Source organism: Sylvia atricapilla, chromosome 18, assembly GCF_009819655.1.
Source record: "Sylvia atricapilla isolate bSylAtr1 chromosome 18, bSylAtr1.pri, whole genome shotgun sequence".
Lineage (NCBI taxonomy): Eukaryota > Metazoa > Chordata > Aves > Passeriformes > Sylviidae > Sylvia > Sylvia atricapilla.
The window spans coordinates 10,579,810-10,595,644 of NC_089157.1; the positions used below are offsets into that span (position 1 = coordinate 10,579,810).

At 47.1% G+C, this 15,835-nt stretch overlaps 2 protein-coding genes across 3 annotated transcripts in view; both read right to left on the reverse strand.

Moving 5' to 3' along the window:
- The window catches only part of CEP112 (centrosomal protein 112), a 155,739-nt gene extending 155,203 nt beyond the window's left edge, over nucleotides 1-536 (reverse strand). Inside the window, exon 1 of the mRNA XM_066332363.1 lies at nucleotides 420-536. Coding sequence (XP_066188460.1) covers nucleotides 420-519 — 100 coding nt within the window. The 5' untranslated portion in view covers nucleotides 520-536. The remainder of the gene's footprint in view (nucleotides 1-419) is intronic.
- A 6,379-nt stretch (nucleotides 537-6,915) lies between these two features.
- Nucleotides 6,916-14,615, reverse strand: APOH (apolipoprotein H). Of its 2 annotated transcripts, XM_066332348.1 has the most exons (8): nucleotides 14,509-14,615; nucleotides 12,463-12,639; nucleotides 11,776-11,872; nucleotides 10,374-10,450; nucleotides 9,615-9,803; nucleotides 8,826-9,005; nucleotides 8,161-8,358; nucleotides 6,916-7,345 (listed from the first exon to the last, which is right to left on the reverse strand). In XM_066332348.1, the coding sequence occupies exons 1-8, from the start codon at nucleotides 14,570-14,572 to the stop codon at nucleotides 7,275-7,277; spliced, it is 1,053 nt and encodes a 350-aa protein (XP_066188445.1). In that variant the 5' UTR covers nucleotides 14,573-14,615; the 3' UTR covers nucleotides 6,916-7,274. The 2 variants fall into 2 exon arrangements, with proteins under 2 accessions (XP_066188445.1, XP_066188446.1); XM_066332349.1 differs by lacking the exon at nucleotides 12,463-12,639 and having other exon boundaries at nucleotides 14,509-14,614.
- Nucleotides 14,616-15,835: the final 1,220 nt, after the last annotated feature.

Here is a 15,835-nt window from a genome sequence, read left to right on the forward strand (position 1 = left end):
TAACCAGCTTGTTGTAAAAATTAGATTTATACAACATGATTTATTAATTGATGCTCCTATTATTACACATTCCTGAACAAATGTTAGCAACTTTGTAATTAAAAAATATTTGCAATCTCAAAAACAATGCCCTTTAAGAGCTTTTAGTTTCTACTGAACTAGGTCTTTAAAGATAGATGTTAATGTATTTATGCAGAAGCACATTTACATCAGGAAAACAAGACAGATAAGGTCAAACAATTGCAGTAGGTACCTAAAACATCCAGCTTTAGAAGCTGTGCAAACCCCCCATCAAAACTCCACCTCGTAATATCAGAGATGAAGTCCCTGGTTAAATTAAGTGGCACAACCACACATAATAATTATCAGTCTCTGGGGCCTTGTTATTAGTGTTTAAAAGTACATTTTACCGTATGTACCTGAACTATTCTGCAGGTTAAGGACATAGGGCTTCATCGCCACAACACAGCGATCTAATTCCGCATCCAATTTCTCCTTGATTTCCTCTTCACTGCTCATTTTGAAAGCACGCAAAGGAACCTGCAAAATCAACGGCGTTGATGTAGAAAAGGCAAAATACTGTTTTACACCAGTCTCTCCTCATCTTAGGCCACACAAAGATGTGCTTGGAACATCAGGAAGTGAAACTCGCTGTGTTGTCACTTTCAATAAGCGAATAATAAATAAACAATAAATACACACGAAACTAAAGAGGATTCTCTGTCAACTACAGGTACTCAGTGTAATCTACGGGAACGCGCTTGTTTAGATCTGAAAGCGAACAGCCAACCACAGCATAAACATATTCATCACACCCAATTTGGATCAAACACCTCAGGGCGTTGGCGTGATGCCGCACTCCTGACTTAGAATTCGAGGGGTTTCTTTAAAGAAGAGCGGGGCGAAAGGAGGCCAAACAGCAAGCAGAGCGGTGGTTACAAGTCACAGAACCAAAAAACGCTGTTTTCCCAGGACTGTTTTAAAGCAGCGGCGCTCAGAGGAAGCTCTGTGCCGTTCATTTCCCGGCCGAGCGGGGATCGCCCTCGGCACATCGCAGCGATGAACGCGGTCAGCCCCGGCCCGGGGACACACGGCTGTCCCCGGCACCTCTCCCTGCCCCGTTACCTGGGGGACACACGGCTGTCCCCGGTGTCCCCGGCACCTCTCCCTGCCCCGGCCCGGGGACACACGGCTGTCCCTGCCCCGTTACCTCGGGGGACACAGAGCTGTCCCCGGCACCTCTCCCTGCCCCGTCACCTCGGGGACACAGCGCTGTCCCCGGTGTCCCCGGCACCTCTCCCTGCCCCGTCACCTCGGGGGCTGCGGGTCCCACAGCGGGGGAAGGCGGCGGCGGCCGAACGTTCAAACCGGCCCCGCTCCCGGCGGCCCCGGGCCGCGCGTTTCCGTTTCCGCGGTGACCGCGGCCCGCCTCAGGCCGGGCACGGAGAGCCCCAGCCCGGCCTCAGGGCAGGGACAGGGCCGCACGGAGAGCCCCAGCCCGGCCTCAGGGCCGCACGGAGAGCCGCAGCCCGGCCTCAGGGCTGGGACAGGGCCGCACGGAGAGCCCCAGCCCGGCCTCAGGGCCGCACGGAGAGCCCCAGCCCGGCCTCAGGGCTGGGACAGGGCCGCACGGAGAGCCCCCAGCACGGCCTCAGGGCTGGGACAGGGCCGCACGGAGAGCCGCAGCCCGGCCTCAGGGCTGGCACAGGGCCGCACGGAGAGCCCCGGCCCGGCCTCAGGGCAGGGACAGGGCCGCACGGAGAGCCCCAGCCCGGCCTCAGGGGTGGGACAGGGCCGCACGGAGAGCCCCAGCCCGGCCTCAGGGGTGGCACAGGGCCGCACGGAGAGCCGCAGCCCGGCCTCAGGGCTGGCACAGGGCCGCACGGAGAGCCCCAGCCCGGCCTCAGGGCCGTACGGAGAGCCCCAGCCCGGCCTCAGGGCTGGCACAGGGCCGCACGGAGAGCCCCAGCCCGGCCTCAGGACTGGGACAGGGCCGCACGGAGAGCCCCAGCCCGGCCTCAGGGCAGGCACAGGGCCGCACGGAGAGCCGCAGCCCGGCCTCAGGGGTGGCACAGGGCCGCACGGAGAGCCCCAGCCCGGCCTCAGGGCCGTACGGAGAGCCCCAGCCCGGCCTCAGGGCTGGCACAGGGCCGCACGGAGAGCCCCAGCCCGGCCTCAGGACTGGGACAGGGCCGCACGGAGAGCCCCAGCCCGGCCTCAGGGCTGGGACAGGGCCGCACGGAGAGCCCCGGCCTCAGGGCAGGGACAGGGCCGCACCGGGGAGCTCCCAGCCATGGGGACGGCTGTCGGCATTGCGGAGGGTGAGGAAGGGGCTCTGAGAGGCGGGAGCTCTGAGAGGCGCTGCGCTCTTCCCTCGGGTGGCCGGCCACAGGAGCCGGGGCTCGGCTGCGGCTCTGCCAGGGCAGGTTTAGGATGGATTTCAGGAGTGGTTCTTCGCCTAGAGGTTCTTCCCCGAGGCTGCCGGAGCTCCAGGAGTGTCCGGACAGTCTCCCAGAGGTGCCCACGGTGGGTTTGTTGCGGTGTGTGTGTGCAGGGACAGGAGTCGGCCTCGATGATGTGTGCAGCTCAGGATATTCCGGGATTCCTGCCCGAAGTGATGGATGCCGGCACAGCCCAGCAGTGCTCTGCCCTGAATTCACCTCGCTTTGGAGATAGTTACGGACTCCCCAGACACAGGGACAACGCCTCAGGATGCCCATGGGAGGCAGAAACGGGAGATGCGGAGTGCGAGGCCCTGCGCTGGGCTCGGCCGGTCCCCAGAGCACAGACACGGGCTGGGGAGCATCCCGGGATGGAGGAGGGATGGAGGGCAGCCCTGGGGAGTGATCGGGGTTTGCTGGGTGAGAGGCTCCGTGTGTCCGGGCTGAGCACGGAGCGGGGATTGTCCCTGGCCCAGGTGACACCTGCACAGCAGGGACCTGCCCAGAGGAGACCCTGGAGATGCTCCAAGGGCTGGAGCCCCTCTGGAGCCGGGCTGGGGATGCTCACCTGGGGGAGAAGAGGCTCTGCAGAGAGCTCAGAGCCTAAAGGGGCTCCAGGAGAGGGTCAGGGGACAGGGGATGTGGGGACAGGGAATGGCTTCCATTGCCAAAGGGCAGGGAGGGTTGGAATACTGGGGAGGAATTCGTGGCTGGCACAGGGTGCCCAGAGCAGCTGGGGCTGCCCCTGGATCCCTGGAGTGTCCAGGGCCAGGTGGGACATTGGGGCTTGGAGCACCTGGGACAGTGGGAGGTGTCCCTGCCGTGGCAAGGGGTGGAATGGGATGGGCTTTAAGGTCTCTTTTAACTCAATTCTGCAATTCTGTGCTATAAATTGAATGGGATTGGTTCAGGTCCTTGATACACAGGGGATGGAGTTGGTGCCTTGAGTACAGGAGAGCTGGGACCAGAAAAGTGAGGAAACAGCAGCAGTGGGGGACAACCCCAAGTTCTTTGTGATGTGTTATTTGATTGCTGCTAGCTAGGTATTGGCTATATCTATTTTTGTATCTCCATTATGAGTGATATTTGGAGGGAAAATGTTTCTACTCAGAGCTTAGTGAGAAATACTTACCACCCTGAAGTGAAAGGTCAATAAATCAGAAGTAGGTTTTGAGCCTGAGCAATGGGGGCTGGGTCCCAGAAACGTGAGTGGATGAAATGAGAATAAAATCACAGGAGAATGTTTAATAATTGCAGAGCCAATTTTATCCCCAGTTTTTGAGTAAAAGCTGTTCAAGTGTATGTTCTTGTAGGTAATGAAGCGATTTTGAGCTCGCTTTAAAACATTAAATATGCTCCATATTGCTGATGGTTTCTGGGTTGTTCATGTCCTATCCCAGGGACAGAGAACATGGGGGTTGTTGTGGAATGGAAACATTTCAAAGCACATGCCTGACACTTCTGCACAAAAACCATGGGTTGTATTTGGTGGTTTGTAGCCATTTCAAGAAAACTATCAGTTAATCAAAAAGAATTAGAGAAATCTTTTATCTATTCATTCTCTTCCTGAGTGAATGAAGTGGTTGTGTATGATCCCAAATAAACCCTCTGACCCCTTTGATTCATTTATTTCTCTTTTCCCCCCAAATCTGTCATGGGCTTTGCTCTGTGTGTAGTGTCTAAAACGCTTTTATCTCAAACTCTTCGACACTTCTGAGTTTGACTCAGATGCACATACACATCAAACAAAAAATCCTCACGTGTACGGTAGGAAATTGGCTGTTTTCTTTGATTTCTCAGCAAATCTTCAGCAGGAGTGATTCTGTGTTAGGGCTCATTGGGTGATAACTCTGACAGCTACACTGGGGCCTGCTCTCAGTCCACATTTGCACAGAAGCAGTGCAGAAGTCAGTGATGGATTATTTCAACCATGCTAGAATCTCAAGGGTACACTGCAAGGATGATTTATTATCTTTAAATTCCAAATTTAAAATAGTTGTCATTTGTTATATATTGGAACAGGGAACACTTTTCATCTGTCTTAAATCCATGGTAGATTCTTGCAGCAGAGTGAGACTGCTGTGTTTCTGCACGTCGCCTTCAGATTTGAATATGTCTTTGTCATACTCATCACAAAATACTTTGAAAAACTGAATTTGCTGGAATATGATCAAAAAGAATATGAAGCCAAGCAAAATCAATGATTGGAACCAGGAGAAATTTCCTGAGGGAATAGATCCAGTTTCTGGGTGTGCTTCCCAGGACAGAGCAGGGTGGCCAGAGAGGTTGGAGCCTGCCTGAAGTGGTGGGACAATTGCATAACTTCTGTCAAAAAAAAAAAAAAAAAGCAAAAAAACCAGAAAAAAAGAATAAAAGATTGAAGAAATGACTGAGGTCTTGTCTCCATCCAAAGCTGCAGCCTGGTCATGAGGAGCACTGATGTGTCCTGACCTTCCTGAGGAAATCACTGTAGGCACACTGATAGAGAACACAAAGATACCCCAACCAGAATACAGAACAAATTCCCGATTTGAATTGTAAAAATACGGTCATTTAAGTAAAACATATCCAATACTCTTTTTTTCACCACCTTTTACCATGTTCTCTTATCTCTTTAACTGTCTCGGCAGGTTGCCACAAGTAACATGAACACAGCTAAAGGCATTTTTTCAAACATCTCAAAAAGACAGAAAAAAGAAAAAAATGAAGGCAGGTTTCATTGCCTCATACCAGTTTCTGGAACACTTTGTGTTGCAAGACATTATTTTTCAGCCTTTCTGAGCCAATCTTTCATGTCTGGAAAGTTGTGATTCACAAACACCTCACTACTTCAAAGAGTTAACAGGTCACAGATTTTTTTTTTTTTTTCCTCCCTCTTCTTGCTTCAGGAGAGTAGAGAATAAATTCAGCATGTGAACATTGGCTCCTAAGGGTGATCCTTTCAAGTATTCCAATGCTTCACCTCCAGCGAGGAAGCAGGGCCAGCTGATTTGTTCAGTCATTACCCTGCTGCATGGCTAAGGAGAACGGGGATAATTTCCTCAGAAAAACCTCAGTTTTTTGTTTTTTGTGCAAAACACAGATATCATCTCAGGGACAAGCAGCATTTGGGTGGCAGTGCACGCTAAGGTTACTTAACGCCAACTTCACAGGGTTTGCTGTGGAACAGAAGTTAATATTAAACCGTGTTTGGTATCTCAGCAACTGTCCTGAACATCCCGAACCCAGAGATGGATCCACACCACATTTAGACTGGATTTCTAAATTATTTGGCTCCTGCCAGCTGAGCTCTGTATGTGTTAGAAGGAGTTATGGGTATCTTGGCCTGCAAAAAATCGTTTGAGGATCCCACTTAATCGTGTTCAGAACCAAAATATGGCAGATGCTGCACCGACAAAATACCCACTTCAGTTGCCAGCATGAATTTGTCTGTCTCTGCATTAGAAAATTAAATTGTTGCTGAGTACAAAGTACTAATACTTAATAATAGCTGCCTCAATCTCTCCTTAAAAATAGGAAGCATAAGGATGGATTATATCAGTCCTGCTGTTAAAATATTCATATGTAGCCTTACAGAAAAAGAAAGAAAAAAGATCATTAGGATATGTTCAGAGTTCTTTAATGGCAGCTCTACCATCTTCCAAGCAGCTTGATCTTAATGTAAATGGTCATTTAAAAAGTTCTCCAGTGGATTATTACTAACTGTGGAGCCCATGGTTTTTAGCAAAGGAAAGGCTTTTAAACTGCAGAGAAAACCCTGTATGACTCATGACAATTTATTAGAAGTGTACCACAAACATTCCTCTATCACTTTCTAGTATGTTGAAATTATAATTACTTTTCCTGAATGAAAATACAGAGCGAAGCACAAAATTTGCCAGACTGGATCATACCAGTGAGCTGCCTGTATCATAAATCAAATTAAAAGTACAATTTACTTCAGAGATATTTAATGACCAGAGATCAGAATTGTTGCTCAATGGTGTACAGTCCTCTTTAAAAAAAAAAAAAAAAAAAAAAAAAAAAAAAAAAAAAAAAAAAAAAAAAAAAGAAAACTGAAGCAATTCTATTGTGTAATATTGAAACAGAGGTAAAAATTAACTGATTTAAAACAGTTTCAGGTGAAGTTAGAATCTCAAAAACGTAAATAGTCTTACTAACTCAAGCAATTTTTTTTTTTTTAGAAATATTCAAAACCCCTTTATCTGATGCTATTGATGTTTAAAGCATGGTTGGATCCTTGGCTTCTAAACTCATTTGGAAATCTCAGTCTTTCTACTTACGTAATTTCTGGAAAATCCCAGGTTCATGACCCTCTGTCTGTCTATAATTAAAGGTCCACTCCCTGTCTTAGGCGAGTGGTAATGGAATCAGAACTCAGTAATTACTAATGATTAAGGCCTTTTGCTATAAATCAGTCCACAGCTAAAGGATCTGATTAATGATTGGGTAATATTTAATAAGAACACACTAGTGGCTGAAAATCACTTTATTGTAAAGCAACTGCTATTGAGGAAGTCATTTCCAGTTGCATAAACGTTGGAAATGTGGAAAGAGGAGCTGAAGTGCAGGGATTTGGAAGAAGGCAGGGACAAGAGAATGGAAGTTAATGGCTGAAATGATGTGTTGTAGCTTGTGGAAGAGACTGGTGGAGATGGTGGGAAGGAAAAAAGCATTCAGAGATTCCAGAGTTCACCTGGAAATTTACACTCACAGGACCTGGGTTACAGTCACAAGCCCCAGATTACACTCACAGAACCTAAGTTTTCCTCTCATGTGTGGAATGTTCTGTCTCAGTAAAGCAGAAACTTAGTACTGGGTTATTTCTCTGCTTCAGGCTTCCTCTTCACATGCTTTCATCTCTGAGGGGTCTTTCTTCACCAGAGTTGAAAAAAAGCCACGTTCTGTTAAGAGACAAGTGAAGAACTCGGGTTAAATTCTTGAAACATGACAGCTGAAAACAACAGCGAGGTGAGCAGTCAATCTTCGCATCATTGTGAAACTGTTGGGAGAAATGTGCTTTTATTTTCATCTTAATAAAGCTGAGCTACGTGCATCAGAAGCCAAATGTGGGGAGAAATGTTTTCATTGTGCATAGGCTGTGCTTTTCCTTCGCTTACATATGAAAATACAGCTTACAAAGAAAATTCTATGCAAGGAATTATGACAAAACACATGCAAAACATTTCCTCCTGCTAACAAAGTTGGTAATGCCTGTTTATTTATTCTAAAAGCCTGCATGCCTGTGAAGCTGTTCCTCCAGCACCAATTCCTCCCCACAGCTCTCAGCTGCTTTTCAACACTCTTGGTCCAAAGTGTTTTCCTGATCAGCACAAGGTGGGAATAATTCACCGGACTGGGAGGGAATTTATCAGGTTCTCAAAGCTGCAGCAGGATTCAGGCTTTTTATCCCTAAAGAAGGTGCTGATCCAAGGATTTGCGAAATCCCAGAATATTTTACATATGGCCTTTTCTTTGGGCTAGTAATACCTTTAAGTAACATCTAGAATAGGATAGGAATTAAAGCAGGGCTCTGACACAACTGAAAGAAAATTCTTGCTGGGCATTCTCTCCTCAGGCCATTTTCTTCCAGAATACCCAATAACTCAAATAGGCAATAATTCAAAAAGCCTCTTGAGGATGAATTCTGACCTTGTCCCCCACATTCAGGCAGCTGTAATTGCACCAGGAGCTGCTTTGTGAGCAGCCTGGCTCGTACCTTTAAAACAGGCAGGGAGGGTGAAGTTGCCATCCACACAGGCCACATCTACAGTGTAGGCACAGGATTTTTCCTTGTTCTTGCAGAAGAAGGATACAGTTTCCCCATGCAGGATTCCATCCTTCAGGTCGTTCTGAACTCTCTTCTTCTCGCCGTTGTACAGTACTACAGCTTTCTTAACTGGTATTTTACATGGTGCTGGAAAAAAAAAATCCAGTTATAAGGAACAGGTTTGAAAAGGGTATAGATTAGATCTCATCAGAATTCTGAACAGGTGACATTTGGGAATGAAAAATGTGTCCTACATATAGGCAGAACTTCTGCTGGTATTAAAATGCTGAAGAAATTCAGACCCTGAAGCACAGGGTCAAAAGTTTCCAGCAAAAGCCCAGCCTCAGTGTAATTTCTAATGACATGAAATAGGAAGAGGAGAGGAAATGCTCAGACAGGGTGATTATTGAAGTCAATCCAGATACATCATGTCATACAAGATTCAGTGTCGGGAGCAGGCTCAGATTAGCAGGGCCCTGCAATTCCATTTTTGGCTTCCTTTTGAGCACAGCTCTTGCGCAGAGGAGTGACAGCAGCGAGAGCACAGCCAGAGGAGTGGTCTGGTGGCAGAGTTCTGTTTGATCCCTGGTTTCTGAGGGGTGGGCTGTGCTCACCTCTACAGACTGGCTTTGTGGACCAGTTCCCAGTGTTCTCACAGCGGGAATGTTTGGATCCCTCCATCACGAAGCCGGGCTGGCAGCCGAAGCTGACACTTTCGTTGTAGTGGTACGTCCTGCGCACTGCAAACTCTATGAACCCGTTCTCTATTCCTATTGGAGTGGGGCAGGTGACAACTGGGGGGGACAAAACCAAACCCAAAGCTTTAGCAGGGTCACAGGTCAAAAAAGACAACTACAAACCTAAAAAATGTATACAAATTTCCATGGTGGTTCATTGCAGCTCTTTCACAGGAAAACACAACCAGGGGAAAGCCAGCTTAAAACCCACAACAAATAAATAAACATTACTTGTTTTAAATACGCATCTATCACAATCTGTGGTTATAACATGACTTAAACGTGGTGTAACAACAAAAAGCAGGGAAGTTTTTAGGACTGAGAGTAAGGTTGGCTTTTTCTTAGGTGACTCTGAGCACATAGAATCGAATGTTGGCTGCACACTGGTGGCCAGGCTCAGGTTCCTCACTCTGCACCACCTTTAGCAGGGCTTGTTGATATAACCTTTACACCTGCAGCAAATATTTTGTCAGTCCCATGTTGTGTGCCATGGGTTAGCAATCCCCTTGATGCACAAGCCTGAAGGATTGCAGAATTCAGTGCAAATTGTGCTGTACGTTTGCAATTACAGTTGTAAAAAAAAAAAACCTAAAATATTGTGATTGGTTTAGGTCTGTGCATGCAATTGTCAGGAATATTTTTTTGGTGTGGATAAAAGTTACTCACCCTTGCACACTGGAATGCTGCTCCAGCTGCCATTTGCCATGCAGGTGGCTGTCTCATTCCCAATGAGGGCGAGAGGAGGGACACATTCAAACAGGATTGTGTCCAGGAAATGAGAGACGTTCCCGGGGCTTAGGCGGCGGTAGGAGAGGACCCCAAATTCCGGAAGAGAGGGAGGGGCACAAGTCACAGCTACAAAAAACACAGCACTCGGAGAATTAAGGCTTAAAGATCAAATAATTGTGGGGTCACAGGAGCAACGTTCTTAGGGCTGAATGGACTCACATGGAATCATAGCTGGTAAAATGTCATTTAAATTGAACGCGTCAGGGGCCTCAGAGTATGGAATACATGAGTTTTGCTGGGGTTTTCAGACAATATTGCTGCTTTTCAGTCAAGTGTTTTTGCGGGGTAGGTTATAGCAAAACCCTGCATAAGTACAAAGGCATGACAATATCCTCTTTTTATACACAGGGAGGAGGAATTTGAGTGGATAAGCATCTTACCTCCAGCTGTAAATAGCATCCCTGATCCCGACCTTTTGTTCAGACCTTTAAACTGTATTTCTCTAAAACCCACACATATAAAACCAAATATGTGGCATTCTGCTTGATTTTTCCTAACCAGCATCTGCACAGCCCTAGAGGAGACTTCTGAGTAAGAGTATATATAATTCTGAGCAAAGGAAAGGAATATTTCTGGAATAGCAATAAGGAATAAGTTCTTCAAAAAGAACTATTCTTTTTTGATTGAAACACATACGTTGGCACTGTGGAAAAGCTCCAGTCCACTTTCCATCTGCCATGCACTGGCTCGTTCTTGACCCGACGAGGTTGTAGCTGGAAACAAACAGACCTGGTTATCAGAGCAGGGAGATCAATCAAAAATCTCTCGTTTCTCATAAACAGAATGAAGACTCCAACTCCAAAATCCTTCTCTGGTTTAACAATCCCTGACCTGAAAGGAAGTTTAGAATCAGATCTGAAAAACTGTTATTATCCAGATATTGCAAAGGCCCAGGCAGAAAGCTCGATGCAACAAGATGTTTGGTTGTTTCAACTTTATGTTCTGTTTTACATATTAATTTCTACAACTGATTAATACTGTGGATGTATGTAAATAGCAAATATGTATCTGTGATTGCTAATGCAAGTGTTACAGTTTTTTGGGATGAGTTCCCAGTTAATTATTACAATTAGGATCAAATATTGGAAAGAACTCAGTGCTCTTAAGAACTAAAGCCACCGAGGTGCATTATTATATGTTAATCCCAGACATTTCCATTTCCATATGCACATTACATACTTCTCTCCCATCCTCTGTATTCACACTATTAACATCTACTCTGAGTTCTAAAGGAATATTCATCAGATGTCTGCCATTTCAATATCACACAGCTGAAAAACAGTAAATTAGAATTAACAAAATCAAATCAATTCCCATTGCTACACTTGGTGTCATAGTTGAATTTATTTATTCCTTATCTTGCTCCTCTTTCACAGAAGGAGGTGGTTGAGGCTGTTGACACTTTTCAGTGAGCTCTAGGCTGTGTTTCACCTGTCACCTTCCAAGTAAACCCTGTTTAGTCACTAATTACCCAAGTACAATTAAATACCTGCTACTATCAAATTCTTCCCTGCATTTACCATAATTTTTTTTAAAATGCATCCTTTTTCCTAAAGCTAATGAGTAGCCCTGAGGAAAAGTGCATTTACTGCAGGTAAGTTAGGATGAACTTCATGTTTTCATTTCACTGAGCTTGGAAAAGTGTAGAAACACAATTTCTAGTCTTCAGAGCCCAACAGCATAACTTTGATGGAGATTATCTACTCTCTGCTGCAGGATTTCATCTCATGATGTAGTAAGAGGATTTGAAAAGCAGAGGAAAGCAGTCCAGAATAAATTTTTGCATAAAATCTCTGCTATTTTGGTGGTTTCCATATTTATAAGACTTTTCTTTGGAGTGGCAAAGCTCCATAATGTTATAGCCAAGACTGAACAGAGGTGGATCAACAAACAGGCTTTTTTTAAAAAATTATTTCTGAAATGTAGATGAGTTTTTATGTCCAGTTTTCAATGTTCTGTACCTTGCAGTATGGCAGTGTCTGATACTACAATGTGATTTAAATTGTTTATTTAGCAGCATGCGGAAGGGAACACTTACCCTGGATCACATGAAAAAGTTACACTGCTCTGGTACTGGAACTCTTCAAAATCCATTTTCCCATTCTGCAGGGGTGGAGGAGGGGGACATCTCTTTGCTGTTCATTAAATATTTTTAAAAGAGGATAATATTAACTCATAAGGCATGAAATAATGATTTCATTATAATGGGAAGAAGTAGATATCATAAAGATTCATCCTGATGTCTTTCACATTTCTCCACTCCCATGTACTACATTCCACAAGTCTGGCTGTTCTATGTGTCTATCAAAACACAAGTTTTGGATATATACAAAGATGAAATACTTTTAACTCAGGATTGTCTGAGGGGTGTAAGTTCTCTGCAATGAAATGATGAAAACGCCTCTGAGGGATGCAATCAATGAGGGGTTACCAAGCAGCACATGCTGTTAGAGAATGAACTGCTGGGCTGGGAGGGCTGAAGGTTCATCCTGCCCAGCTCCAATCCCCATCCCCAGCCAGGAGCAGGGGCTGAAGGGCAGGTGTGGGGCTCAGATGGGAAGAGCCCATCACCACCCTTCTCCCACATCCTGCTGTCTTCCAGCAAGCGAGGGAAGGACCACTGGACAGAGATTTAGTGAAACCCATGTGATTCCTGACAGAGATCCTAACCCATCCTTCCCAAAGGGGGCTGAGGGCAGGAGCAGGACGTGCTGAGGGTACTCACGGAGGCAGAGGAGGGTGTTGAAGGCCCACTTGCCCGTCGGGAGGCACGTGTACTTCCTCTGCCCATTGTTGGGCATGAAGCCGGGCCTGCAGGTGTATTCCACCTCCTCACCCACTTCATACACCTTCTTGTCTACATTCAGGGTGGCAAAGAGCACTTCTGGTGGCCTGGGACAGACTGGAGGAATGGAGTCGACAAGAAATCGGGTAGAAAATTGGAGTTGTTTTTATTTCTCAGCTTGAAGCAGAGGATTCTCTGTTGTGATGAGTTGTGGTATCTCCCCGCAGCTGATGGCTGCCATAAGTATTAGCCAGAAAAAATGTGTTGTTCTTCTCCTTCTCAGCAGCTCTACCAATGGTCCCAGTTAGATTTTGTGTCACTTTTTAAACTAAAATTTACTTTTCCTTCAAAATAGATTGATGAAGGCAATGCACAAAGTGAGTCAATTACAGTAAATCACTCTGGACAAAACAGCGTGAGAAGGACTTAGAAGCAAACAAATGCCTCTCATTTTTAATCCAAATCAATTTGGTGGGGGTCAGCCTGACATCAGGGTTTTTTGGGTTTTTTTGTAATTAAATTCCTCTTTTTTCCCCAGTTTTTCTGTTCACTGGGGTAGACCCTCTGTTCCATGAGAGAGCTCTGCTTCCCAAACAGCTTCAACACGGTGACAGCAGGAAGAACTCGGCAGCCAGAGGGTGAGAACAGGAGGGAACAGCGAGGGAGGAACGCAGGGTGCAGCCTGAGCTCCTGCTGAGGACAGGGACAGAGGCTCCTGCTGCCACCGAGGGGAGAGCACCGAGGGACACCGAGCTCAGGATGGAGAAATCAATGGCAAACACACGGAGAGGGGACATGAGACAGCGCCCAGAGCCCTCGGCGTGGGGGAAAGGAGGAGAAAAGAGAGACAGGAGCTGTGCGGGCATGGAGGGGTGAGCAGGGATGGGGCAGCTTTAATCTGGGAGCAGGGATGGAGCAGGTTCATTCCCTGAGCAGGTTCATTCCCTGAGCAGGGATGGAGCAGGTTCATTCCCTGAGCAGGGATGGAGCAGGGTCATTCCCTGAGCAGGGATGGAGCAGGTTTATTCTGAGCAGGGATGGAGCAGGTTCATTCTGAGCAGGGATGGAGCAGGGTCATTCCCTGAGCAGGGATGGGGCAAGTTCATTCCCTGAGCAGGGATGGAGCAATTTTATTCCCTGAGCAGGGATGGAGCAGGGTCATTCCCTGAGCAGGGATGGAGCAGGTTCATTCCCTGAGCAGGTTCATTCCCTGAGCAGGTTCATTCTGAGCAGGGATGGGGCAGGTTTAATCTGGGAGCAGGGATGGAGCAGATTCATTCCCTGAGCAGGGATGGAGCAGGTTTATTCTGAGCAGGGATGGAGCAGGGTCATTCCCTGAGCAGGGATGGAGCAGGTTTATTCTGAGCAGGGATGGAGCAGGGTCATTCCCTGAGCAGGGATGGAGCAGGTTCATTCCCTGGGCAGGGATGGAGCAGGGTCATTCCCTGAGCAGGGATGGAGCAGGTTCATTCCCTGAGCAGGGATGGAGCAGGTTTATTCCCTGAGCAGGGATGGAGCAGGTTCATTCCCTGGGCAGGGATGGAGCAGGGTCATTCCCTGAGCAGGGATGGAGCAGGTTCATTCCCTGAGCAGGGATGGAGCAGGTTTATTCCCTGAGCAGGGATGGAGCAGGTTCATTCTGTGAGCAGGGATGGAGCAGGTTTATTCTGAGCAGGGATGGAGCAGGTTCATTCCTGGCACACCCACAGATCACCCCTAGCCCCCGGGCAGCCTGGACCCCACAACATCTCTCAGCATTTCTTCTTTTCCATCATTTTATGCTTTTGTTCACAGCCACTCACCTCACCACAGGGAGACACAGAGCAAAGAATGGAAAGCAGAAAGAGAAGAAAAACCTTCAGAGAAAAGCCCTGTTCAAAACACTTATCAGGATTCTCCAGAGGCTTTAAAATCCCGTTGTTTTCTGCAGTTTCCCCCATTCCCACCTCGGGATGGGGTCGTCTCTGGGAGGTGGAAGACACTCACCTTTGGAGGCCAGAGCGCAGTGGCTCAGAGCCACAAGGCACCCGAGCAGTGCCAGGGGCTGCATCCCTGCCAGTCCCCGATGTCCCGAGTGTCACCCGGGCCAGGGCTGTGCCCTTAAAAACCCACAAAAGGATGGTTACACATTAACTCTTTGTGTTCATTCCCACGCCAGTAAACAGAAGATAAAAGCTTCCTTGTGTCGCTGCTAATAAAGGCTGAGACAACCATCACATGCTGCGTTTGGGGCATAATGCAGGGATTCAGATGGCAATTTCTGCCCCACACAGGCTCCTCTCTGGTTGTTTCTCCTGTTGGGACCGATGGTGGTGGGGAGTACAATATTCTCAGCATCTCTAGAGGATGAGGAGATTTGGAATGCAAAACTGGGTTGAATAAAAACACTGTCACTCCGAGGTTCTTGTTCATCACTGGGCACATTTCTGTGTACCAAGGACTCCTGACAGTTGTAGCAAAATCATTTCAAGGCCAAACGATCCGTTTTGGGGTGACATTGGTACTGTGATGTGCCCCCAGTGATGCACCAAGCTCCTGCCACTTTACACAGATGATGATCTGGTCTGAAGCTTGGGGCTTCGGGGCCCTGGTTGATCTGATTCCTGTTGTCTTCCAATTACCAGAGAACCAAGAGCAGCAGAGGCAGAGCCCAGTGCCAGCACTGCAGGAAGGCTGAAATGATGATTCCTGCTCTTATCTGTGACGTGGGGATCATAAATCAATTTTTTTGGGGTGGCATAAAGCCTCGCTGTGGGGCTGCAAGTTTGGGGCATCAAGTCAGAACTCGACAGGTATCAGCTGAGGTTCTGATCACTGCAGTTCTCCTAATTTAGCAGGTTTTTAACTGCAGGAGCATCTGAACAGCAACCAAAATAACATTTGTGTAATGATTGTTCCACAGTTTGGTGTTTCTAATCTAAGTATCCTCCTCCCCTGCTGACTCACAGCCTGTGAGGGGGAGTGAGGGACATTTGAAGCTCGGAGAGGAGTTGGGTTGTGTCAAGCTCCTGCTGCTGGGATCTCCAATAGTTTGTTTGGTTTTTCTTGTATGAAATTTTCTCTGTTTGTATTTGAAACATGAATTTTAGTCACAACATCAAACAATTGAGAACATGTTCTTCTCAGAAAGAAAACGCTGTAAATGTCCTGCTCAGAGTATTTACCAAATGCACGGTGCCGAAGGGCAAAGTACCACTGCTAAGCCAACAGAAAAACATTGGCTTCATTTTCTCTATTTACATCTGATTATTTTTCCATTTGTCACAGCCTGCTCTTTTCCTCCTCTCTTCCACAAGTAGCTTTTCCCTTCAAG

Excerpts from the sequence above, each read along its gene's own strand:
- APOH (XM_066332348.1), bottom strand. The coding sequence starts at position 14,572 with ATGCAGCCCCTGGCACTGCTCGGGTGCCTTGTGGCTCTGAGCCACTGC. Across the intron at positions 10,451-11,775 it reads ACTTTTTCATGTGATCCAGG|CTACAACCTCGTCGGGTCAA; the intron begins GTAAGTGTTCCC and ends GTTTGTTTCCAG. Across the intron at positions 9,804-10,373 it reads AGCTTTTCCACAGTGCCAAC|CTGTGACTTGTGCCCCTCCC; the intron begins GTATGTGTTTCA and ends TGTTTTTTGTAG.